Below are 27177 nucleotides of genomic sequence, written 5' to 3' on the forward strand. Positions count from 1 at the left end.
TGAAGTAAGAAGCTGGGAAGTGGCAGGTGGAAGAGGGTTGAAGAAGAAGGAATCTGATAGGAGAGGACAATGGACCTTGGAGGAAAGAGAATAAAGATGCAACCGGAGGAAGGTGCTGGGCATGTGAGGAGAAGAGAAAGGGTAAGAGGGGAACCAGAATGGGGAATGGAAAAAGAGAGGAGAGGGGTAAGAAATGAACAAAAGTCAGAGAAATCAATGTTGACTTCATCAGGTCAGAGGCTACCCAAATGGAATATGAAGTGTTGTCCCATGCATTATTTTAAGTTTAGTGTTTCTAACCCACTAACCACATGGAAAAGGGTTTATAACAACATGCACTGATTAACCAATCTTGCTACAGAATTTACCTGCTAAAGAGGACAAATTAATGATCACTCCTCCTGAGCCTCCATTCTCCGTGCCCATGTGCTGCAAAGCCAGCTGGCTTGTCCTGATCAGGCCAACCTGACATGCAAGCACAGAAATCAGTGCAGCATAAGGCCAGAACATGCTGGTCATATTCATAATAATTACAGATAGGGTATACACAATTAGTGGTTGGATCCTCAGGAGTATTGAGGAACTGAAGAGCTTGATGTGCAGATCCCAGCACCTCAGAGGTGGCAGAACATGTAAATAAGGAGACAAGGAAGGCAGTTGGAGCAGAAAATCGACGAGCAGAGAAATTATTCTATAATTTTAGTTGGGCCACATCTGGAATAGTCACAAACACTGCAAGAAACATGTGATTGCACTGGAAAGGATGCAGAGGAGATTCACCAGAATGTTGCCTGGGATACAAGGTTCAGTTAGAGGGAGGGAGTTGATGGGCTTGGTTTGTTTTGTTTTGCCGCTAAGGAGACTAAGCAAGAATCTTTTTCAGCCAGAGTGTAGTTAGAATTTGGAACACACTCTCCAAGGGGCTGCTGGGGGCAGATACTTTTCACAACATTGAAAAAGTTGGATGAGGACTTGAATCAGTGAGGTACAGAAGACTACGGACCAAGTACTAGTAAATAGGATTAATATATTGTAGTTGTAAGTGACCATAAAACATAGGAGCAGAATTAAGCCATTCAGCCCATCAAGTCCACTCCATCCCGGATCCCATTAAACTCCATACACCTGCCTTCTCACCATATCCCTTGTTCTCCCAACCAATTGGGAATTTATCAATTCCTGCTTTGAATATACCCATGGATTTGGGCTCCACCACAGTCTGTGGCAGAGCACTCCACAGATTCACCACTCTTTGGCTGAAAAATTTCCTCCTTACTTCTGTTCTAAAAGGTTGCCCTGAATTTTGAGGCTATGCCCTCTAGTTCTGGATACCCCCACCAGAGGAAACATCCTCTCCACATCCCCATTATCTGGTCCTTGCAACTTCCAGTAGGTTTCAATAAGATCCCCACATATTCTTCTAAATTTCCGTGAGTACAGGCCCAAAACTGCCAAACACTCCTCATTTGTTAACCTCTTCATTTCCAGAATCATCCTTATGAACCTCCTCTGGACTCTCTCCAACGACAATACATTGTTTCTGAGATAAGGGGCCCAAAGCTGTTGACAATACTCCAAGTGCAGCCTGACCAGTGTGTTGTAAAGCTTCATCATTATCACCTTGTTTTTATATTCTATTCCCCTTGAAGTAAGTGCCAACATTGCATTTGCCTTCTTTACCAAAGACTCAACCAGTGAATTAACCTTCTGAAACAAAAGAAAATCTGCAGATGCTGGAAATTCGAGCAACACACACAAAATGCTGGAGGAACTCAGCAGGCCAGGCAGCATCTATGGAAAAATGTTTATTCGACCTTTCAGGCCAAAACTCTTCAGCAGGACTGGAGAAAAAAAGCTGAGGAGTAGATTTAAAGGTTGAGGGGAGGGGAAAGAGAAGCACCAGGTGATAGGTGAAACCTGGAGGGGGAGGGATGAAGTAAAGAGCTGGGAAGTTGATTGGTGAAAGAGACAGAAGGACATGGAAGAAAGAAAAAAGGGGGGCGGGTTAGGAGCGCCAGAGGTAGGTGATAGGCGGGCAAGGAGATAAGGTGAGGGAGGAATAAGGGGATGGGAAATAGTGGGGGGGGTGGGGTTGGGGGGCATTACCGGAAGTTTGACAAAATCAATGCTCATGCCATCAAGTTGGAGGCTACCCAAATGGAATATAAGGTGTTGTTCCTCCAACCTAAGTGTGAGATCCTGCTTGTTCTTCACATATCAGAATGCAGACATCCCACCTCTCCCGGAAGCTCTGGGAGTCTCCCGCATATGAATAGTGGCTCCCCGATGCCCGCAAATTATATACAATGTCCCAGGAATCAATTTTTTTGAGAGCGAGCGAGCGAGCAAAAGCAAGAGAGAGCGCGAGAGCGACCACGAGAGAGAGCGCGCGCGCGAGAGAAAGCAAGCGAGAGAGAGCGCGAGAGAGATCGAGAGAAAGCAAGCGAGAGCGTGAGAGAGAAAGCGAGAGAGAGAGCGCAAGAGAGAGAGCGCGAGAGAGAAAGCAAGCAAGAGCGCGCGAGCGACCGAGAGAGAGAGAGAGGTAGAGAGAGAGAGTGCGCCATGGCAGAGTGTTCCAAAAAAATATAAAACGTACGTCACCCCAGACTACCCTAAAGTGTACCCCTGCCTAATAGGGGTCAAAAATAATGACAGTGTTGCTCGCTGCACTGTTTGCAACAGTGACTTTTCTATTGCCCATGGTGGGTTAAGACTGTAAAAGACATGTTGAGGTAAGTTTAACAGGTGTCATTCGTTCATTAGCATAGCTAACGTTATTTAAACTCGCTGGCCAGCTGCTAAGGAGCTACTCGATTGCAGACATCCCACCTCTCCCGGAAGTCCTCCGCAAATTGATGGAGCTACCCCCCTGAAATGAGTTTTTTGCAGGGTGGGATGTCTGAGAATGGGAATGAGAAGTGGAATTAGAATCCTCCCATCACCCTTCAAGGGATAGGGTTCCTCTTGTCCTCACCTACCACCCCACCAGCCTCCATGTCCTGCACATAATTCTCCAAAACTTTCGCCCCTCCAATGGGATCCCACCACCAAGTATATCTTTCCCTCCACCCCACTTTCTGTTTTCCACAGGGATCGCTCCCTACGCAACTCCCTTGTCCACTCATCCCTCCCCACTGATCTCCCTTTGGCACTTACCCTTGCAAGCGGAACAAGTGCTACACCTGCCCCTACACCTCCTCCCTCACTACTATTCAGGGCCCTAAACAGTTCTTCCAGGTGAGGCGACACTTCACCTGTGAGTCTGTTGGGGTCATTTACTGTGTTCGGTGCTCCCGGTGTGGCCTCCTGCATATTGGTGAGACCAAACATAGATTGGGAGACCACTTCGCTGAGCATCTACGCTCCATCCGCCAGAACAAGCAGGATCTCCCAGTGGCCACCCATTTTAATTCCACTTCCCTTTCCAATATGTCCATCCATGGCCTCCTCCACTGTCATAATGAGGCCACACTTCAGTTGGAGGAAAAACATCTCATATTTCGTTTGGGTACCCTCTAACCTGATGGCAAGAAGAACAAGTTCTCAAACTTCCGGTAATGCCGCCCACCCACCGTCCTTCACTATTTCCCATCCCCCCATCTCTCCTTCACCTTATATCCTTGCCCACCCTTTTGGTGCTCCTCGTCCCTTTTGTTTTCTTCCATAGCCTTCTGTCTCTTTCACCAATCAACTTCCCTGATCTTTACTTCATTCCTCCCCCTCCAGGTTTCACCTTCGTGTTTCTCTTTCCCATCCCCCGCCCCCCCCCCCACCTTTCAAATCTACTCCTCAGCTTTTTTCTCCAGTTTTGGCCTGAAATGTCGACTGTACTTTTTTCCACAGATCCTGCCTAGCCTGCTGAGTTCCTCCATCATTTTGTATGAATTAACGTTCTGAGTCTTGCATGAGAACTCCTAAGTCCTTTTGCACCTCTGATGTTTGAATTTTCTCCCCATTTAGATAATAGTCCACACTATTGTTCCGTTTACCAAAATGTATTATTATACATTTCTCAACAGTGTATTCCATCTGCTACTTTTTTTTCCCATTCTTCCAATTTGTCTATCCTGCTGCAATCACATTGCTTCTTCAGCACTAGCCACCCCGCCACCTATGTATGTATCATCCACAAACTTTGCCACAAAGCCAACAATTCCGCTATTTGAATCATTGACAAACAATATGGAAAGAAGCGGTCCCAAATCTGAGGAACACTACTAGTCACTGGAAACCAACCAGAAAAGGCCCCTTTTATTCCCAGTCACTGCCTCCTGCTGTCACACACCCCTCTATCCAGACCAGTATCTTTCCTGTAGCGTCATAGGATTTTATCTTGTTAAACTGCCTCATGTGGTACCTTATCAAATGCCTTCTGAAAATGCAAGTAAGTGACATCTATTACCTCACCTTTGACCATCCTGCTTGCTACTTCCTCAAAGAACTTGAACAGATTTGTCAGGCAATATTTCCATTCACAGAAACCATGCCAACTTTGACTTATTTTATCATTAGTCTCCAAGAACCCCGAAACCTCATCCTTAATAATGGACTCCATCACTTTCCCAACCACTGAGGTAAGGCCAACTGCCCAATAATCTCCTCTCTTTTGTCGCATGACAATTGCAATTTTCTATTCATCTTGAACCATGCCAGAATCAAGTGATTCTTCAAAGATCATGACCAATGCATCCGTTATCTCTTCAGTAACCTCTCTCAGGATTCTGGGATGTAGTCCATCTGGTCCAGATGTCTAATCTACCTTAAGACCTTTCTGTTAGCCTTGCACTTTTTCCTTTATAATTTCAATGACACTCACTCCTGCTCCCTGACACTCACGAACCTCTGACACACTACTAGTGTTTTCCACAGTGAGGACAGATGCAAAGCACTCATTAAGTTCATCAGCCATTTCTTTGTCCCCATTACTACCTCCCAGCATCATTTTCCAGTAGCCCAATATCAACTCTCACCTTCATTTTATTGTTTATATAACTGAAAACCTTTTAGTACTTGGTAGATGGCATGGACAAGAAGGATCAAAGGGCCTGCTTCTAAATCCTATGACTTTAACTACCAAAAATAACTCTTCCCTTTATGTCCTCTTCACTTATCTCCATATGACATATCCATAGTCAGAAAGTTTCCATGTTTGGAGAGTCATGTAATGGTGGATAAGCAGCTTTACATTAAAGCAGGTAGCTGTAAGAACATTGTGGATGGGACAGGAAATATAATTGCAATCTGATAGACCATCTATGTACTTACCAGGTTAATGTTGATACATTTTTCCCAATTCTCTTCATCTATGATGCCAGCGTTGTTACAAACAATGTCCAACTTCTGAAATTTTTCCATAGATTTAATAAAAGTTTCTACAACAGATCAAGAAATAAATGATTTCTAAAGTCATAGTGTCTCAGGAACTGAGATGAACTCACTGTTCGAAGACTCCTGTGTTTGTGCTTACTATGATGACAATTGGAACTAATCAGCCTTAATATCTTCCCATCCTCTGCCTGACATGTGCCGGTCTAAATGCCTCATAAATATTGTGTTTGTATCTCCTACTACCACATCCCTTAGCAGCATGTTACAGGCACCCATCACTCTGCCAAGAGTCTTACCATTAATACTATATTCTGCCATCATATTTGACCGACCAACACACTTATCTGGGTTGAACTCCATCTGCCACTTCTCAGCCCAGTTTTGCATCCTATCAATATCCTGCTGGAACCTCCGCAGGGGTGGTGCTGGGATGGTGCTGGGATGGTGCTAGCTGGTGCTATAGCCCTAGCAGAAATTACTATAGCACCACCAAGAAAGTAACTGAAATTTAACATACAAATTGCAGCTGCTTTGCTTTCTCTATATAGTTTTGAATACAGCTTGTTTCTCCAGTTGATCTAGTGAAACAGCGTCCCCAATTACCATCAAGCAAAACACATAAAAGTTGCTGGTGAACGCAGCAGGCCAGGCAGCATTTCTAGGAAGAGGTACAGTCAACGTTTCCGGCCGAGACTCCTTGGCAGGACTAACTGAAAGAAGAGATAGTAAAAGATTTGAAAGTGGGAGGGGCAGGGGGAGATCCGAAATGATAGGAGAAGACAGGAGGGGGAGGGATGGAGCCAAGAGCTGGACAGTTGATTGGCAAAAGAGTTATGAGAGGATCATGGGACAGGAGGCCTAAGGAGAAAGAAATGGGAGGGGGAGAAAGCCCAGAGGATGGGCAAGGGGTATAGTGAGAGGGACAGAGGGAGAAAAAGGAGAGAGAGAAAAAGAATGTGTGTATATAAATAAATAACGGGTGGGGTATGAGGGGGAGGTAGGGCATTAGCGGAAGTTTGAGAAGTCAATTTTCATGCCATCAGGTGGGAGGCTACCCAGACGGAATATAAGGTGTTATTCCTCCAACCTGAGTGTGGCTTCATCTTTACAGTAGAGGAGGCCATGGATAAACATATCAGAATGGCAACAGGACGTGGAATTAAAATGTGTGGCCACTGGGGGAGCATAGATGTTTAGCGAAACGATCTCCCAGTCTGCGTCGGGTCTCGCCAATATATAGAAGGCCACATCGGGAGCACTGGACGCAGTATATCACCCCAGCCGACTCACAGGTGAAGTGTCACCTCACCTGGAAGGACTGTCTGGGGCCCTGAATGGTAGTGAGGAAGGAAGTGTAAGGGCATGTGTAGCACTTGTTCTGCTTACAAGGATAAGTGCCAGGAGGGAGATCGGTGGGGAGGGATGGGGGGGGGGAACGAATGGACAAGGGAGTCACGTAGGGTGTGATCCCTGCGGAAAGCAGAGGGGGGGGAGGGAAAGATGTGCTTAGTGGTGGGATCCCGTTGGAGGTGGCGGAAGTTACGGAGAATTATATGTTGGACCCAGAGGCTGGTGGGGTGGTAGGTGAGGACAAGGGGAACCTTATTCCTAGTGGGGTGGTGGGAGGATGGGGTGGGAGCAGATGTGCGTGAAATGGGGGAGATGTGTTTGAGAGCAGAGTTGATGGTGGAGGAAGGGAAGCCCCTTTCTTTAAAAAAGGAGGACATCTCCTTCGTCCTGGAATGAAAAGCCTCATCCTGAGAGCAGATGCGGCGGAGACGGAGGAATTGCGAGAAGGGGATGGCATTTTTACAAGAGACAGGGTGAGAAGAGGAATAGTCCAGATAGCTGTGAGAGTCAGTAGGCTTATAGTAGACAGCAATAGATAAGCTGTCTCCAGAGATAGAGACAGAAAGATCTAGAAAGGGGAGGGAGGTGTCGGAAATGGACCAGGCAAACTTGAGGGCAGAGTGAAAGTTGGAGGCAAAGTTAATGAAGTCAACGAGCTCAGCATGCGTGCAGGAAGCAGCACCAATGCAGTCGTCGATGTAACGAAGGAAAAGTGGGGAACAGATACCAAAATAGGTTTGGAACATAGATTGTTCCACAAAGCCAACAAAAAGGCAGGCATAGCTGGGACCCATACAAGTGCCCATGGCTACACCTTTAGTTTGGAGGAAGTGGGAGGAGCCAAAGGAGAAATTATTAAGAGTAAGGACTAATTCCGCTAGACGGAGCAGTGGTGGTACAGGGGAACTGGTTAGGTCTGGAATCGAAAAAGAAGTGGAGAGCTTTGAGACCTTCCTGATGGAGGATGGAAGTATATAGGGACTGGACATCCATGGTGAAAATAAAGCGGTGGGGGACAGGGAACTTAAAATCATCGAAAAGTTTCAGAGCATGAGAAGTGTCACGAACATAGGTAGGAAGGGATTGAACAAGTGGGGATAAAACAATGTCGAGGTATGCAGAAATGAGTTCGGTGGGGCAGGAGCAAGCTGAGACAATGGATCTACCTGGACAGGCAGGTTTGTGGATCTTGGGTAAGGGGTAGAAACAGGAAGTGTGGGGTGTGGGAACTATAAGGTTGGTAGCAGTGGATGGGAGATTCCCTGAGCGGATATAGTCGGTGATGGTGTGGGAGACAATGGCCTGGTGCTCCTTAGTGGGGTCATGATCGAGAGGTAAATAAGAGGAGGTATCCGCGAGTTGTCCCTGTGCCTTGGCAAGGTAGAGGTCAGTGCGCCAGACTACAACAGCACCCCCCTTATCGGCAGGTTTTATATTAAGGTTAGGATTAGTGCGGAGGGAGTGGAGAACAGAGCATTCGGAAGGAGCGAGGTTGGAATAGGAACAAGGTGCGGTGAAGTCAAGATGGTTGATGTCCCGTCGGCAGTTAGCGATAAAGAGATCCAGAGCAGGCAGAAGACCAGAGCGGGGTGTCCATGAAGAAGAGGAGGGTTGAAGACGGGAGAAGGGGTCATCGGTGGGGGTGGAAGAATCCTTGCCGAAGAAGTAGGCTCGAAGACGGAGCTGGCGGAAGAAGAGTTCCGCATCATGGCAAACACGGAACTCGCTGAAGTGTGGGCGAAGGGGGACAAAGGTGAAGCCCTTACTGAGGACAGAGCACTCTGCCTCAGCCAGTTGAAGGTCAGGGGGGATAATAAAGACCCGGCACGGATGAGAGCTGGGATCAGAGGGGGAAGGGGAAGGCTATGGGTGTCAGTGGAGAGGGGAGGGTCGGGTTGAGAGGAAGAAGGAGCCTCAAACTTCCGCGAATGCCCCACCTCCCCCTCCTACCCCACCCGTCATTTATTTATATACACACATTCTTTTTCTCTCTCTCCTTTTTCTCCCTCTGTCCCTCTCACTATACTCCTTGCCCATCCTCTGGGCTTCCCCCCTCCCCCTTTTCTTTCTCCCTAGGCCTCCCATCCCATGATCCTCTCATATCCCTTTTGCCAATCAACTGTCCAACTCTTGGCTCCATCCCTCCCCCTCCTGTCTTCTTCTATCATTTCAGATCTCCCCCTCCCCCTCCCACTTTCAAATCTCTTACTAGCTCTTCTTTCAGTTAGTCCTGACAAAGGGTCTTGGCCCGAAACGTCGACTGTACCTCTTCTTATGGATGCTGCCTGGCCTGCTGCGTTCACCAGCAACTTATATGTGTGTTGCTTGAAATTCCAGCATCTGCAGATTTCCTTGTGTTTGCCCCCAGTTACCATAGCACCCACACAGCAATAAAGTTATAAGGTCTGTCTCTGTGCTGGTCTAAGGCCACATCCACTCTACAATTCTGCTTATTTGTTCATTGCCAATGTCTTGCCGTTGCTGTCCTCAGATCAGTTAAGCTGATCTAAGATTACTTAAGGTGGTGATGTCACTCACTCTCACCATGGTCTCGCGAGACTAATGGATGCCACACACACACACACACACACACACACACACACACACACACACACACACACACACACACACGCACATTCACATACACACACATTGTGCTTTTACAAACTATCGCGGGCCTGGCATGTGCCTTATTTTGGCTGGCGTGAAAAATGGATCGATTTTTAGTGAGAAAACGACCTCAGCCAGAGGAATCAGTGGTGTCTCAGCCTGAGCCCTTAATTGAAAGTGACATGCAGAAAGAAGTAAGTGGGGATGAGGACAACAGCAGTTCGTCGAAGGAGTGTGAGGGCGAAGTAGAGGAACAAGAAATGGAGTGGGATTTGGAAAATAAAGGACATGCAAAGATTGTCCAAGAAAATCGTGAGTTTATGAGAGCAGTAGTTGAGTCTCTACGCTATACTGCATGCCAAGGTGTTGCCCAGCGAGGACACTGGGAGAATGATGGATCTGGCAATAGGGGGAATTTTGTTGAGTTGCTCAGTGTAATTGGGAAGTTTGATAAGACTGTAGCTAAAAAAAATAGAGGACAATCCTGGAAATGCAAAAAACACCCATCACGATATCCAAAATGAAATTATGGGTATTATGGCAGATATGGTCAGACGTCAGATAAGGGCAGAAATCAAGGAGGCTGGATATTTTACCATTGTGGTGGATGAAAGTAAAGACTTGAGTAAAAAGGAGCAAATATCAGTGGTTGTGCGGTATTTGAATAACGAAACAGTGCTTGAAGAATTCTTGCACTTCTCTCCAGCAGAAGGGTTGGACGCAGAGTCGCTTCTTAAAAGCATTGAACAGACACTCGCCCAGTGTCTTATTGATAAGAACGCGTGTATGGGTCAGTGTTATGACGAGGCGGCAGTGATGTTCGGGTGCAATAACAGGGTACAAGAGAGGTTCAGGAAAGAGGTCCCGCAGGCATTATATATACACTGCCATGCTCACAGACTTAACCTTGTTTTAGTGGATGTTGTGAGCAATGCACCACAAGCGGGTGAGTTTTTTGAAACTGTGCAGCTGCTTTACAACTTCTTTTCAAACTCTGTTGCCCACGATCTTTTCATGAAGAAACAGAGAGAACTGGAATCAACTGCACAGCCCGTGGAGTTGAAGAAATTGTCAGATACACGCTGGGCATGGCAGTATACAGCTTTGTGGGATATAAGAAAATCACTCCCTGCCATTCTAACTACACTACAGGATATTATGGGTCAACCCAATGCACGGAGGAAAACGGAGGCCAGAGCTGTAAATGAACTGATTGACGAGCAGTTTGCTTTACTTCTCACTCTATTTCAGGATTTATTCCGAGTCACCAAGTTCATGTCAGACCAGCTACAATCTCCCAGTTTGGAGCTTTCATCCACTGTGGACTTGGCTCAGTCTGTTATCGATGCACTCTCAGCAAAACGGGGAGAGGAATCATGGAGTGAAATTCAGGTAAGAGCTAGGGACCTGTGCGTCAAGGCCAGTATACAGAGCAGACTACATGAAAGGAGACAGGCCCAGCCACCCCGCCGCCTACATGATTTTGTTCTTGAGGCCTAAACTGAACACACGCCTGTCACATCCTCTGATGACCTTCGCAAGCACTGTTTCTATCCAGTTATAGACAGACTTCTGACTGAAATGAAAAAACGGTTCTCAATTGAGACTGGGGGTGTTCCAACTGGAGTCTCAGCACTGAGTCCCAAACACAAGTTCTTCTTAGACAAGAATTGTCTTTGGCCAATGGCCCAATACTATGGAGTAACTGAAGTGAACCTGACTGCAGAGCTACATCAGGTTCGTCGTCTGCTGGAAACAAAACAAAAGCAAGGACAGTGAAGGACACAGTGGAATTTCTAGCTCTAATGAGACCCTACCATGATGCATTTATAGATTTATACAAACTAATTTGCATATCACTGACTCTGCCTGTTACATCTGCCTCATGCGAATGGAGTTTCTCTTGCCTCAGACACGTCAAAAACTCCCTAAGGAATAGCAGCAACGATGCTCGGAACAGCAACTTGGCCCTGTTGGCCATAAACAGTTGGAGGACCAAAGCACTTGACATCCAGAAAATTATTGATGCTTTCACCACCAATCACAACAACAGACGGATTGTGCTTCTCTGAAAACATCAATGGTGAGTGCAGTTGATTTTTTTTAATTTGCGCCAAGACTAATGCTGATTATTATTATTATTTTGTGGTGGATACCCCATAGTCTTTATGTTTCCTGCAAATCCTAAAATATTACATTTACTGCTATTAAGCCTACTGGTTTTGCTTAGACTTCCAAGCGGTGATTCTGTTGATTTTTGTTTTAAATTCAATAGCTGAATTAAGTGAGGTATCTCGTGGTCAGAGTATGATTTGTCTAACTCCTGGCAAAGCCTTGCATCTGTTGTTTGACTTATTTGACTTTAATAACGGTGTATCTTTTGGCATTGTCTGTCTATGTAACACGAATAGCAGTGGACATTGTGGGTTAGTGTTGTGTTTTTCAGTTGAAAAGCACACATTTGACGCTGATTGTGGGATTGGTGCGTGATTAACATTGTGCGCTGTGGGTCGGATGCTCTGTTGGTTTGTTTGTTTATGCTCTGTGTAGCCCGGGTTGTCTCTGATGCTGTGGACACTGTCACAGTTCACTTCCATATTAGACCTATCAATTGCTGTTGCTTGTGAATCAATGGAGGCATTTATAGTAGGCATATAATGCTTGAAACTGACTTTTTAACACCACGCGTCTGGCCTTGCGAATACATATTACCATACAGCACATCCCTCAGCACCATTACTGAATAATTCAGCCCCACTATAGCACCAGCAAGAAAAAATCTCTGGCGCTGCCACTGACCTCTGACAGCCCTCTACACTATCCACAACACCCCCAACCTTTGTGTCATCAGCATATTTGCTAACCCATCCCTCCACTTCCTCATCCAGGTCATTTATAAAAATCATGAAGAGTAGGGGTCCCAGAACGGATCCCTGAAACACACCACTGGTGACTGACCTCCATGCAGAATATGACCCGTCTACAATCACACTTTACCTTCTGTGGGCAAGCCGGATCTGGATCCACAAAGCAATGTCCCCTTGGATCCCATGCCTCCTTGCTTTCTCAATAAGCCTTGCATGGGGTACCTTATCAAATCCCTTGCTGAAAACCATATAGACTACATCTACTGCTCTACCTTCATCAATGTGTTTAGTCACATCCTCAAAAAATTCAATCAAGCTCGTTCTGGCCTTTCACAAAGCCATGTTGACTATTCCAAATCATATTATGCCTCTCCAAATGTTCATAAATCCTGCCTCTCAGGATCTTCTCCATCAACTTATCAACAACTAAAGTAAGACTCACTGGTCTATAATTTCCTGGGCTATCTCTACTCCCTTTCTTGAATCATGGAACAACATTCGCAACCCTCCAATCCTCCGGAACCTCTCCCGTCCCCATTGATGATGCAAAGATCATTGCCAGAGGCTCGGCAATCTCCTCCGTCGCCCACAGTAGCCTGGGGTACGTCTCTTCCGGTCCCGGTGACTTACCCAACTTGATGCTTTCCAAAAGCTGCAGCACATCCTCTTTCTTAATATCTACATGCTCAACCTTTTCAGTTCACTGTAAGTCATCCCTACAATCGCCAAGATCCTTTTCCGTAGCGAATAATGAAGCAAGGTATTCATTAAGTACCTCTGCTATCTCCTCCTGTTCCATACACACTTTTCCATTTGACTTGCATTTACTGTACTTGTCTCAACCTCAACCATAGAGTTCTCATACAGCATGTCATAGAATCATACAGCCCAACTAGTCCATGTTAACCACAGCATCCTCCCTGCTGGACCCAGCTGCAGGTCAGTCATGGGTCAGCCGTGATGAAGTGACAGAGCAGATTCAATGGGCCAAATGGCTTAATTCTACTCCTATCTCTTGTGGTCTTCTAGGCACTGTCTACTTGTCTACAAGAGCCTCCATGACAGCTTGGTCCAGAAGGTTAAATTACATGAGATCCAGGGTGAGAGTGGGAGTCATGGGGTGATGAGGGGCTGCTTTTCATATTCGGGTCCCATAACCAGTGTTGTGCCACAAGGATCACTGCTGGATCCATTGTGAAGATCAAAAGGGTGCAGGATAGATAAGGAGGATGCAAGCTCTTCCTCGCCATGTACTTATAGTTCCAAATAGCTCTTAAGTGCTGTAATTGTACCTGACTCGACCTCTTCCTCTGGCAGCTCATTCTAGGCACTTACTGCCCTTTGTATAAAGAAGTTACCTCTCCAGTCTCTTTTAAATCTCTCTCTTCTTATCTTGTGGTCATCCTCTCCCTATATCTCAGGCCCTCTAGTCCTCATAGCATCCTCGTTAATCTCTTCTGCACTCTCTCAGCCTTCACAATGGATCCAGTGCCAATCCCTGGGGCACACCATTCTTATGGTCCTTGAATATGAAAAGCAGCTCTTCATCACCCCATGACTCCTCCCATCCTCATCCTGGATCTCATGTGATTTAACCTTCTGGACCAAGCTGCCATGGGGGACCTTGTAGACAAGTAGACAATGTCCTTAAGACCACAAGAGATAGAAGCAGAATTAGGCAACTTGGCCCATCAAAGCTGCTTCACCATTTCATCGTGGCTTATCCATTTTTCCTCTCAACCCTATTCTCCCTGTTATCTTTGATGCCCTGGCTAATCATGAACCTGTCAACCTCTGCCTTAAATACACCCAATTATCTGGCCTCCACAGCTGCCCATGGCAAAGAATGTTAACCATCCTTCCCTCATCAATCTTCTAGACTGCTACTGCAGCTCCCTAAAATCTCTCTTCAGGACCTCCTCACCTTGTCTACCTATGTCATTGGTGCCAATATGCACCAAGACTTTTGGCTGCTCACTCTCACCCCTCAGAAAGCCATGGGCCTGATCTGAGACATCCCTGATCCTGGCACCAGGGAAGCATCTATCGCACCCACAGAACCACATCTTTGTTCCTCTGACTAAGGAATCTCCTATCAACAGTGCAGTCCTATTGACCTCTCTGCTCTTCTGAGCCACACCAGACTCAGTGCCAGACACCTAGTCACGGCGACTTCCTTTGGTAGGTTGCCTCGCTCAATAGTATCTAAAGTTGTATAATTATTGAGGGGAATGGCCACAGGTGTACTCTGCACTGGCTGTGCATTTCCCCTCCCTTTCCTGACAGTCACCCAGTTATCCGTCTTCTGCAACCTAGGGGTGACTACTTCTCTGTAGCTCCTGCCTATCACCACCTCTTTCTCCCATAAGAGTCGAAGGTGATTGAGTGCAGCTCCAGTTCCTTAATACATTCTCTCAGGAACTGCAGTTCAGTGTACCTAGTGTGGATGTGTTTATCTGAGAGACTGGAGGTCTCTCAGACTTCCCAAATCCCACACAGAGTACAAAACACGGCCCCTGGAGCCATTCTCACTAATCTACTAAGCCCTAACAGATGAGGAATGAACAAACAAGAACAGAGAGAGAGAGTAACTTACAAGACAATGTACCTCACCTAAGCCTCATGTGCAAAGCCACTCGAAACGCTGGCACACTCAGAAGAACGGCTGCTCTGCTTGCACTTGAGTTACTCTTAATGGCCCTTTCTAATTAATCCCTCTTGTTGATCGGTTGCTCCTCAACTCAGAAATACTGCAGCGAAACTCTACCTTCAAAACCTTGATCGCTGCCCTGATTATAAAATAGCTCTTTTCACGCACCCCTGGTGTGGATTGACCAAAGCAGAGAAAACTGGCTCAAAGCGCTGCTTTTTAATTCTTAACTGCAGCCCTGACTAAAAGGTAGCTCTTTTTATGCACTACTGTAAGATGTAAGATAGCTTATACACAGTACATAGATATATTGCATGTCCATAAAGTTGTGCTAAAACATACTGTATATTTTTAAAAACTTTTGCACCAGTACATGGATAGGAAAGCTTTAGAGGGATATGGGTCCAAGCTTGAATGGGCATCTTGATTGATATGGGCCAGTTGAGTTGAAGGGCCTGTATGAGTCTGTGAAACCCTAAACCCCAATAGCACGAGGAGAAACGAGATTGTGGTGTAATTACTGCAGTTACCTTGGAGTTACTTTAGTTACCTTGCATCTGGCTCTCGGATGTTACGTCAGAGTGAAGGAAAAGAATGTTCTCAGCTCCGTAGACCCGTCCAAAGGCAGCAGATGTGGCCTCTCCCTCTGATTGGTTGTAATCAACCATACTCACCTAAACATCAAACACAGTTCAGTTCAAGTAACTCCTGTAAACAGCTGATGCTAAAAACAAGTACTGGCAGTGTCAATACATTTGTCAGCGACAGATGCAAGAGAAAACACCAGAGGCCATCACACCATAACACCATCGTCACTGCCTCCCCTGTCCACCAGATCCCACACCTCTCCTTCCACACCCTTCATCTTCCCCTCCATCACCTCACCCTTTCTTCCCTGCCCATCACCTCCTCTGCCACAGCCTATCAACCAACTTCTCTCTCATGCTTTTTTGTCTCTCTGAACTCCTTCCATCCACAGACTTCCCCCACCGTAGATTCATATGAGCCACACAGCAGGGATCCAAGTCCTTCAGGCCAACCAGTTCATACTGTCCATGTTGGTCCCAATTTCCTGCATTTGGTCTATCTCTCTCTAAGACTTGCTCTCCATCTACCTATCCAAGTGTTTCTTATATTATAGTGAAGTCATAGAGCACTAAAGCACAGAAAAAGACCCTTTGGCCCATCTGGTCTTCTGTCTAACTTCCTCTACGTGCACCCAGACCATAATCTTCTATGCTCTTCCCATCCATGTACCTATCCAAATTTCTCTTGAATGTTGACATTGAACCCACACCCACCACTTCTGTTGGCAGCTCGTTCCACACTTGTACTGCCCTATGCATGAAGTTCCCCCTCAATTTCCCCTTAAATATTTCACCTTTCATCCTTATTGAGATTCAGCACAGAATAGGCCATTCCGGCCTCTGAGCTGCGCACCCAACAGCTCCCGATTTCACTCTAGTCTAATCATGGGAAAATTTACAATGACCAGTTAACCTACTAATTGGCACGTCTTTAGACTGTGGGAAGAAACTGGAGGACCGGGAGAAAACCCACGCATTCCACGAGAAGGACGTACAGACTCCTTACAGATGACATCAGAACTGAACTTCGAACCCTGGGCCTCATCTCACAGGAGGGTGAGGGGTGACCTCACTGAAACCCATCGAATGATGAAAGGCCATGCTTGAGAATGTTTCCTATGGTGGACACAGCTTCAGAATAGAGGGACGTCCTTTTAGAATGGAACCGAGGAGGAACTTCATTGGCCAGAGAGTGGTGAATCTATGGAATTCATTGCCACATACAGCCAACTCATAGCGTATATTTAAGGCAGAGGTTGATAGATTCTTGATTAGTCAGGGCATGAAGGGATAGGGGGAGAAGGCAGGAGATTGGAGCTGAGAGGGAAAATGGATCAGTTGTGATGAATGGCCTAATTCTGCTCTGATACCACCTGTTGTACTGCACTCCTCAGTGCCTGACCGTTCCCTGGCCAAGTACTCCCCTGGTTTGTCCTCCCAAAGTACAATGCCTACATTTGTCCGCATTAAATTCTATCTGCCATTTTTCAACCCAATTTTTCAGTTGGTTCAGATCCCACTACAAGCTTTGATAGCCTTCCTCACTGTCCACTGTACACCTAATCTTGGTTTTATCTACAAATTTGTTGATCCAGTTTATCACATTATCAGTGATATAGATGACAAACAGCAATGGACCCAGCACAGATCTTTGCAGCACTCCACTAGTCACAGGCCACCAGACAGAGAGGCAACCAACTGCTACCACCCTCTGTCTTCTCCAGATAAACCACTGCTGGATCCAATTGGCCACTTCATCCTGAATGCGAAATGACAACCTTCTGAACTAGCCTTCCTTGTGGGACTTTGCCAAAGGCCTTGCTAAAGTCCATGTACACAAATTCCACATCATTTCCTCCAAAAGAACATAAGAAATAGGAGCAGGAGTCGGCCCATTGAGCCTGCTCCACCATTCAATTAGATCATGGCTGATCTGGCCGTGGACTCATCTCTACCTACCTGCCTTTTCCCCATAACCCTTAATTACCCTACTATGCAAAAATCTATCCAACCTTGTCTTAAATATATTTACTGAGGTAGCCTCCATTGTCTTATCGGGCAGAGAATTCCACAGATTCACCACCCTCTGTGAAAAGCAGTTCCTCCTCATCTCCATCCTAATTCTACTCCCCTGAATCTTGAGGCTATGTCCCCTAGCTTTAATCTCACCTATCAGTGGAAACAACTTTCCTGCCTCTATCTTATCTATCCCTTTCATAATTTTATATGTTTCTATAAGACCTCCTCTCATTTATGAGAGCAGTGGATCTAGTGTATATGGATTTCAGTAAGGCATTTGATAAGGTTCTCCATACGACAATCATTCAGAAAGTAATGAGGCATGGGATCCAAGGAGACCTAGCTTTGTGGATCCAGAACTGGCTTGCCCACAGAAGGCAAAGTGTGGTTGTAGATGGTTCATATTCTGCATGGACACAATGACTAGTGGTGTTCCACAGGGATCTGTTCTAGAACCTGTCCTCTGTGATTTTTATAAATGACCTGGATGAAGAAGTAGAAGGGTGGGTTAGTAAGTCTGCTGATGACACAAGGATTGGGGGTGTTGTGGATAGTGTAGAGGGCTGTCAGAGGTTAGAGTGCAACATCAATAGGATGCAGAACTGGGCTGAGAAATGGCAGATGGAGTTCAACCCAGATAACTGTGAAGAGGTTCATTTCAGTTCAGTTGATCAAATTTGAAGACAAATATAATATTAATGGTAAGTCTTTTGGCAGTGTGGAGGATCAGCGAAATCTTGGGGTCCGTGTCCATAGGACATTCAAAGCTGCTGCACAGGTTGACGGTGCTGTTAAGAAGGCATACTTTGTGTTGGCATTCATCAACTATGGGATTGAGTTCAAGAGCTGTGAGGTAATGTTAAAGCTATACAAGACCTTAGTTAGGCTCCACTTGGAGCACCTCATTACAGGAAGGATATGGAAACTATAGAAAGAGTGCAGAGGAGTTTTTCAAGGATGCTGCCTGGATTGGAGAACATGCCTTCTGAGAATAGGTTGAGTGAACTTGACCATTTCACCTTGAAACAATGAAGGATGAGAGTGATCCGACAGAGGTGTATAAGATGATGAGAGGCATTGATCGTGTGGATAGCCAGAGGCTTTTTCCCAGGGCTGAAATGGCTAACAAGAGTGGGCATAGTTTTAAGGTGTTTGGAAGTAGGTACAAGGGGGATGTTAGAGGCAAGTTTTTCACACAGAGAGTGGTGGGTGTGTGGAATGCATTGCCAATGACTGTGATAGAGGCAGATACAAAAGAGTCTATTAAGAGTCTCTAGATAGGTACATGGAGCTTAGAGTGCTATGCGGTAGTGGTAGGGAAATTCTAGGCAGTTTCTAGAATAGGATACATGGTCGACACAAATTATGGGCCAAAGGGAATTCTGCTGAATTCCACTGAGTACAGTCCTGGGCGACTCGATCCCTCCTCATAGTCTAACCCCCTCATCTCTGGAATCAATCTGGTGAACCTCCTCTGCACCGCCTCCAAAGCCAGTATATCCTTCCTGAAGTAATCCGTGATGGCTTTCTTGAGCAGCATGTTAGTGAACCTACAAGGGAAAATACTATCTTAGATCTAGTCCTGTGCAATGAGACAGGTAAGATTAATGATCTTGTAGTCAGGGATCCTCTTGGAAAGAGTGATCGTAGTATGATTGAATTTTGCATACAGATGGAGGATGAAATAGTTAGATGTAAAATTAGTGTATCATGCTTGAACAAGGGAGACTACAACAGGATGAGGGAGGAGTTGGCTAATGTGGATTGGGAGCACAGGCTATTTGATAGGACAGTTGAGGAGCAGTGTAATACTTTCAAAGAGATTTTTCACAGTGCTCAACAAAAGTATATTCCAGTCAAAAGTAAGGACAGTAAGTGTGGGGAGAGCCAGCCTTGGATAACTAAGGAAATAAAAACTAGTATTGTAGCAGTGTGCTACACACAGCGCCAGAATAACGACATGTAGTCGGTCAGTTGCAGTTGCGAAAAAAGAGATTTATTCAAATTTCGCGGTCTCCTTTAAAGCCTTCCCATTCCCGCCCTCCCCGGGCGGGATGGCTGTGGGGAATGCATATTCGGAGACCCTTCCCACATGCAGGTTTTTCCCCCTGCTGGTGAAGATGGCGGGAACAATATGCCAAAGAAGGATGTTATGGACGAAATGGGAGGTGAGGACCTCGATAAAATCACTGTCACTAAAGAGATAGTGATGAGCAAACTAGAGCAGCGGTCCCCAGGTACCGGGCCGCAAGGAAACGACATGATTTGGCGATATGGGTCAGCTGCACCTTTCCTCATTCCCTGTCACGCTCACTGTTGAGCTTGAACACACGCGAGGTCATTAACAGCGCGTCATCCGTGTCAGCGCGGGAAGAAGAGCAATTCTTCGCGCTTGCAAATGACGGCGGGCTGAAAAGTATGTTTGCTGGCATTCTGGATCAAAGGCAAGGCTAAATATCCTGAGATAGCCGCGAAAGCACTGAAGACGTTGCTTCCATTTCCAACATATCTCTGCAATGAATGCAACGAAAACTAAACTGCGGAATAGACTGGACAGAAGGAACCCCCTTCGAGTATCGCTGTCTCCCATCACCCCTCGATAGGACCGTCTTGTTGCAGGGAAACAAGCCCAGGGCTCCCACTGATTCAGCGATATTGGTGCGTTGCAATGATTTTATATATTCATACGGGGAAAATATGTGCCGTGTGTTTAATATCCATACATTACTTAAAATGTTATGATGCTATTGACTGATAAGTGACCTATATACCGGTATAACAATTACAGCACGGGAACAGGCGATCTCGGTCCTTCTAGTCCGTGCTGAACGCTACTCTCACCTAGTCCCACCGACCTGCACTCAGCCCTTAACCCTCCATTCCTTTCCTGTCCATATACCTATCCAATTTTTCTTTAAATAATATCGAAGCTGCCTCTATCACCTCTACTGCAAGTTCTTTCAGTACTTACTTCAAGCTCCCCATCCTCCCCTGATGATTGACTTATCACTATATTCATGCGAGGAAAATATGCGCTGTGTGTTTAATATTAAAATCGTTAGATAAACCCTTTTACAAACGAAATTGAGTGTATTAGCCACTTATCATCTATATTCTGGTCGGGATTTACATCACCCCCACCCCCGCGAACAGAATTGCCAAAAACGATTTACAGAGAATAATGTCGGCAGGTATACGCATGCGCACTGGTGCCCGCGCAAGGCTTCATGGTCATTGTAGTCTATCGGGGTAAACATATTTTTTGACTAACAACGCACATCAAAGTTGCTGGTGAACGCAGCAGGCCAGGCAGCAACTCTAGGAAGAGGTACAGTCGACGTTTCAGGCCGAGACTCTGCAGCGTTCACCAGCAACTTTGATGTGTGTTGCTTGAATTTCCAGCATCTGCAGAATTACTGTTTGTATTTTTTGACTGCTACTCTTGTCCGTTGGCAACCCTACCCCCCCCCCCACCCTCCACTCCGGGTCGGCTGGTCCACAGCGCAAAAAAGGTTGGGGGCCCCTGAACTAGAGGGCCTGAAGGTAGATAACTCCCCTGGTCCTGATTGGATGCATCCCAGGGTGCTGAGGGAATTGGCGGAGGTTATAGTAGATGCGTTGGTAATCATTTATCAAAACTCTCTAGACTCTGGGCAGGCCCCGGCGGATTGGAAGACAACAAATGTCACGCCACTTTTTAAAAAAGGATGTAGGTAAAAGACGGCCAACTGTAGGCCAGTCAGTTTAACATCTGTAGTCAAGAAAATGCTTGAAGCTGTCATTAACGAAGACATAGTGAAACATTTAGAAAGGAGTAGAAACATTAGGCAGTTAGTCTTGATGTGGCAGTCTTGGGGGAACTCTCCTCTCCCGCAGAGTCACATCTGCCAGAAGTGCATACGGCTGGGCGATCTGGAAGACCGTGTAATGAGTCTAGAGCAGCAGCTGGATGACCTTCAACTCATAAGGGAGAATGAGGCAGTCAAAGATGAGAGCTACAGGGAGGTAGTCACACCTAGACTGTCGGAAGCAGGTCGTTGGGTGACAGTCAGAGGGGGGGAAAGCGAAAGTGAGCAGACAGGTAGTGCAGAGCACTCCTGTAGCCATTCCCCTGAATAATAAGTTTACCGTCCTGGATACTGTTGGTGGGGACGACCGACCAGGTGTGAGCCACGGTGGCCGGGTCTCTGGCACTGAGTATTGATGCTGTGGTGCTGAAGGGTGGGACGGAGAAGAGGAGAGCTGTCGTCATTGGAGACTCTATAGTCAGGGGAGCAGACAGGAGATTTTGTGGACGTGAGAAGGACACTCGCATGGTTTCTTGCCTCCCGGGTGCCAGGGTCTGGGATGTCTCTGACCGGGTGCACGACATCCTGGTACGAGAGGGAAAGCAACCAGAAGTCGTGATACATGTTGGTACCAACGACATAGGAAGAGGGATGAGGTCCTGAAGTGTGAGTTTCGGGAACTAGGGAGAAGGCTAAAGAACAGGACATACAGGGTGGCGTTCTCAGGATTGCTGCCAGTGCTACGTGACATTGATGGTAAGAATTGGAGGAGATGGCAGTTGAATGCATGGCTGAGGAGTTGGTGCGGGGGGCAGGGTTTTAGATTTTTGAATCATTGGGATCTTTTCTGGGGAAGGTGGGACCTGTACAGTTTGGATGGGTTGCACCTGAACTCGAGGGGGAGCAATATCCTTGCAGGTAGGTTTGCTAGCATGGTTCGGGAGGGTTTAAACTAATTTGCAAGGGTGATAGGATCCGGAGCGACAGAGCAGTGAAATAAGTGCATGGAGTAAAGCCAGATATAACATATAGAGAGGCTTTGAGGAAAGAGAAGCAGAATAAACGGTGTAAAGACAGTAAGGTAGAAGGGCTGAAATGTGTGTACCTCAATGCAAGAAGCATCAAGAACAAAGGTGATGAACTGAGAGCTTGGATACATACAAGGAATTATAATGTAGTGGCCATTACAGAGACTTGGCTGGTACCAGGGCAGGAATGGATTCTCAATATTCCTGGATTTCAGTGCTTTAAAGGGGATAGAGAGGGGGGAAAAGGGGAGGAGGGGTGGCATTACTGGTCAGGGATACTATTGCAGCTACCGAAAGGGTGGGTAATGTAGCAGGATCCTCTTTTGAGTCAGTATGGGTGGAAGTCAGGAACAGGAAGGGAGCAGTTACTCTACTGGGGGTATTCTATAGGCCCCCTGGTAGCAGCAGAGATACAGAGGAGCAGATTGGGAGGCAGATTTTGGGAAGGTGCAAAAATAACAGGGTTGTTATCACGGGTGACTTTAACTTCCCTAATATTGATTGGCACCTGCTTAGTTCCAAGGGTTTAGATGGGACAGAGTTTGTTAAGTGTGTCCAGGACAGATTCCTGTCACAGTATGTGGACGAGCCAACTAGGGGGAATGCCATACTAGATCTAGTATTAGGTAATGAACCGGGTCAGGTCACAGATCTCTAAGTCGGTGAGCATCTGGGGGACAGTGACCACCGCTCCCTGGCCTTTAGCATTATCATGGAAAAGGATAGAATCAGAGAGGACAGGAAAATTTTTAACTGGGGAAGGGCAAATTATGAGGCTATAAGGCTAGAACTTGTGGGTGTGAATTGGGATGATGTCTTTGCAGGGAAATGTACTATGGGCATGTGGTCGATGTTTAGAGATCTCTCGCAGGATATTAGAGATAAATTTGTCCCGGTGAGGAAGATAAAGAATGGTAGGGTGAAGGAACCATGGGTGACAAGTGAGGTGGAAAATCTAGTCAGGTGGAAGAAGGCAGCATACATGAGGTTTAGGAAGCAAGGATCAGATGGGTCTATTGAGGAATATAGGGAAGCAAGAAAGGAGCTTAAGAAGGGGCTGAGAAGAGCAAGAAGGGGACATGAGAAGGCCTTGGCGAGTGGGATAAAGGAAAACCCCAAGGCATTCTTCAATTATGTGAAGAAAAAAAGGATGACAGGAGTGAAGATAGGACCGATTAGAGATAAAGGTGGGAAGATGTGCCTGGAGGCTGTGGAAGTGAGTGAGGTCCTCAATGAATACCTCTCTTCGGTATTCACTGATGAGAGGGAACTTGATGATAGTGAGGACAATATGAGTGAGGTTGATGTGGAGCATGTTGATATTATGGGAGAGGAGGTGTTGGAGTTATTAAAATACATTAGGATGGATAAGTCCCCGGGGCCTGATGGAATATTCCCCAGGCTGCTCCACGAGGCAAGGGAAGAGATTACCGAGCCTTTGGCTAGGATCTTTATGTCCTCGTTGTCTACAGGAATGGTACCGGAGGATTGGAGGGACGTGAATGTTGTCTCCTTGTTCAAAAAAGGTAGTAAGGATAGTCCGGGTAATTATAGACCAGTGAGCCTTACGTCTGTGGTGGGAAAGCAGTTGGAAAAGATTCTTAGAGGTAGGATCTCTGGGCATTTAGAGAATCATGTTCTGATCTGGGCATTTAGAGAATCATGTTCTGATCAGGGACAGTCAGCATAGCTTTGTGAAGGGCAGATCGTGTCTAACAAGCCTGATAGAGCTCATTGAGGAGGTGACCAGGCATATAGATGCCTGGTCACCTCCTCATGTAGATCACTCCCCACTGTCAGTGCGGGTCTATGGAAAACAAGACCTTACCTTTACTCTGTTCTTCAATAATATCTCAGCAATTGCTTTCCCGATGCCTTGAGCTGCACCTGTCACCAATGCAACTTTCTCATTCAGTGCCATCTGAACAATAAACCCGAGGTTTGTTGCCTGAGAGTTGAAAATGATCCCCACAAGCAGTAAAACAGGAAGGAACTGCCAAAATGACAAAATACCAAGTAAGAGATATAGAAAGATAAGAGTGTATTCACTTCCTCTTTAAGTAGGAAACCAGTAAGACCTTTGTCACAAGATCACATGAAGTGGTGACAAAGGTCCTGCCAAGCTGCAACTCGCGTTATTCATCAACGTTATTCTGACCTGTGTGTTTACCAATGATGTGCTTGTGCAATGATTTACTGGATGTGGCTGCAGGGAGGAAGGTAGGACAGGAAACAGAGAAAGAATTTGGATGAGGAGTGAAAGTAATAGAACAGACAGAGGAAGCAGGGAGGAGAGGCTAACTGAAAGGATTGTAGGAAACAGAAGGAGGACTCTGGGGTGAGAAAGGGGAAAAGAATCAGGAGGAAGTAAGATAGTTTTGGAGAATAGGGGGACAGGAATGATGGATGTGGGGAGAGGCAGTGGGGAACCGAGGGAAATGAGCTGGAAAAAAAGGGTACGTGGTGAGGGCTTCAGGTGCCATAAGACCATAAAATATAGGAGCAGAATTCGGCCATTTGCCCATAGTGTCCGCTCCCCCATTTCGGATACATTTTTCCTCTCAGCCCCAATCTCCTGTCCCCATAACCTTTCATGTGCAGACTAATCAAGAATCTATCAACCTCTGCCTTAAATATACATTAGAAATTGGCCTCCACAGCTGCCTGTGGCAAAGAATTCCAAAGATTTATCCATCTCTTGCTAAAGAATTTCCACCTCATCTCTATTCTAAAAGGATGCTCCTCTATTCTGAGGCTGTTTTCTCTAGTCCAAGACTCTCCCACCACAGGAAACTTCCTCTCCACATCCAGTCTATCAAGGCCTTTCACCATTTGATAGGTTTCAATTAGGTCACCTAATTCTTGTGAATGCAGACCCAGAGCCATCAACAACTCCTCATATGCTCCACAAGCCAATAACTGGGGACAAATGCAGATAAAGCAAAGAGTCAAATTGCACCACAGGGGCAAAATTCAAAAGGGTGAGGAATGCAGGACAGAAGGTGCTGTATTTAAATGTGTGTAGCATTCAGAATAAGGCAGACAAACTCATGGAGCAGTAAGAGATTGGTTGGTATGGCGTTGCGGGCATCATTGAGCTGTGGCTGAAAGAAGGCCATTGTTTGGAGCTTAATATCAAGGGATATATTTTGTATCAAAAGGACAGGCAGGAAGGCAAAGGCAGTGATGTGACTATTGGTAAGAGATGGAATTATATCTTTTGAAAGAGGTGACATAGGGTCAGAGTATGTCGAATCTTTGTGGATGGAGTAAGAAACTGCAAGGGTTATAAACTATTATGGGAATCATATGTAGGCCTCCAGGTAGTAGCAAGAATATGGGGTTGAGATTGTAAAGGGAGCTGGAAAAGGCATGTAATAACAGTAATGTCACAAATGTAATGGGGGACTTCAATATGCAAGGGGATTGGGAAAATCAGGTTGAATTTGTTGAATGCCTATGAGATGGCTTTTTAGAGTAGCTTGTGCTTGAGCCTACTTGGGGAAAGGCTATCTTAGATTGGGTGTTGTGTAATAATCCAGATCTTGTTAGGGAGCTTAGTGTAAAAGAAAACTGAGGAGGTGGTGATCATAATATGATTGAATTCAGACTACAATTTGAGAGGGAGGAGCACAAGTCACATGTATCAGTATAACAATGCAATAAAGGGAATTTATGGCATGAGAGAGGAGCTCGCCCTAGTCAATTGAGTTGAATTGACTTCATTTCTTACATACTACATGAGGAGTAAAAATCTTTACATTACGTCTCCGTCTAAATGTGCAATGTGCAATCATAGTAATTTATAATAAATAGATCAGTCAATGTAACATAGAAATACACTCAAATCAGCATGAGTTAATCAATCTGATGGCCTGGTGGAAGAATCAAAATCAGAATGAGAATCAGGTTTATTATCACCGGCATGTGACGTGAAATCTGTTAACTTAGTAGCCGCAGTTCAATGCAATACATAATCTAGAAAAAAATAAAAATAATAATAATAAATAAACAAGTAAATCAATTACAGTATAAATATATTGAGTAGATTAAAAAAGCACGCAAAAAAACCTGAAATACTGTATATTTTTAAAAAAGTGAGGTATTGTCCAAAGTTTCGAAGTCCATTTAGGAATCGGATGGCAGAGGGGAAGAAGCTGTTCCTGAATCGCTGAGTGTGTGCCTTCAGGCTTTTGTATCTCCTACCTGATGGTAACAGTGAGAAAAGGGCATGCCCTGGGTGCTGGAGGTCCTTAATAGTGGACACTGCCTTTCTGAGACACCGCTCCTTGAAGATGTCCTGAGAACTTTGTAGGCTAGTACCCAAGATGGAGCTGACTAGATTTACAACCTTCTGCTCCTGTAGAATCCCATACCAGACAGTGATGCAGCCTGTCAGAATGCTCTCCACAGTACCACTATAGATGTTTTTGAGTGTATTTGTTAACATGCCAAATCTCTGCAAACTCCATTGAAGTATAGCTGCTGTCTTGCCTTCTTTATAACCACACCGATATGTTGGGACCAGGTTAGATCCTCAGGGATCTTGATACTCAAGAACTTGAAACTGCTCACTCTCTCCACTTCTGATCCCTCTCTGAGAATTGGTATGTGTTCTTTCGACTTACCCTTCCTGAAGTCCACAATCAGTTCTTTCGTCTTACTGACGTTGAGTGCCAGGTTGTTGCTGCGACACCACTCCACTAGTTGGCATATCTCACTCCTGTACGTCCTCTCGTCACCACCTGAGATTCTATCAACAATGGTTATATCATCAGCAAATTTATAGATGGTATTTGAGCTATGCCTAGACACACAGTCATGTGTATAGAGAGAGTAGAGCAGTGGGCTAAGCACACACCCCTGAGGTGCGCCAGTGTTGATCGTCAATGAGGAGGATATGTTATCACCAATCTGCACAGTTTGTGGTCTTCTGGTTAGGAAGTCGAG

The 27177-nt window shown here is 45.8% G+C and overlaps 1 protein-coding gene across 1 annotated transcript in view; it reads right to left on the reverse strand.

Annotated features, from left to right (window-relative positions):
- The window catches only part of LOC140200893 (15-hydroxyprostaglandin dehydrogenase [NAD(+)]-like), a 44723-nt gene extending 20448 nt beyond the window's left edge, over positions 1-24275 (reverse strand). The window contains exons 1-4 of the mRNA XM_072264535.1: positions 24056-24275; positions 15356-15479; positions 5266-5372; positions 369-465 (exon numbers count right to left, since the gene is read on the reverse strand). Coding sequence (XP_072120636.1) covers positions 369-465; positions 5266-5372; positions 15356-15479; positions 24056-24148 — 421 coding nt within the window. The 5' untranslated portion in view covers positions 24149-24275. The remainder of the gene's footprint in view (positions 1-368; positions 466-5265; positions 5373-15355; positions 15480-24055) is intronic.
- Between the last annotated feature and the right edge of the window lie 2902 nt (positions 24276-27177).

Source organism: Mobula birostris, chromosome 7, assembly GCF_030028105.1.
Source record: "Mobula birostris isolate sMobBir1 chromosome 7, sMobBir1.hap1, whole genome shotgun sequence".
NCBI lineage: Eukaryota > Metazoa > Chordata > Chondrichthyes > Myliobatiformes > Myliobatidae > Mobula > Mobula birostris.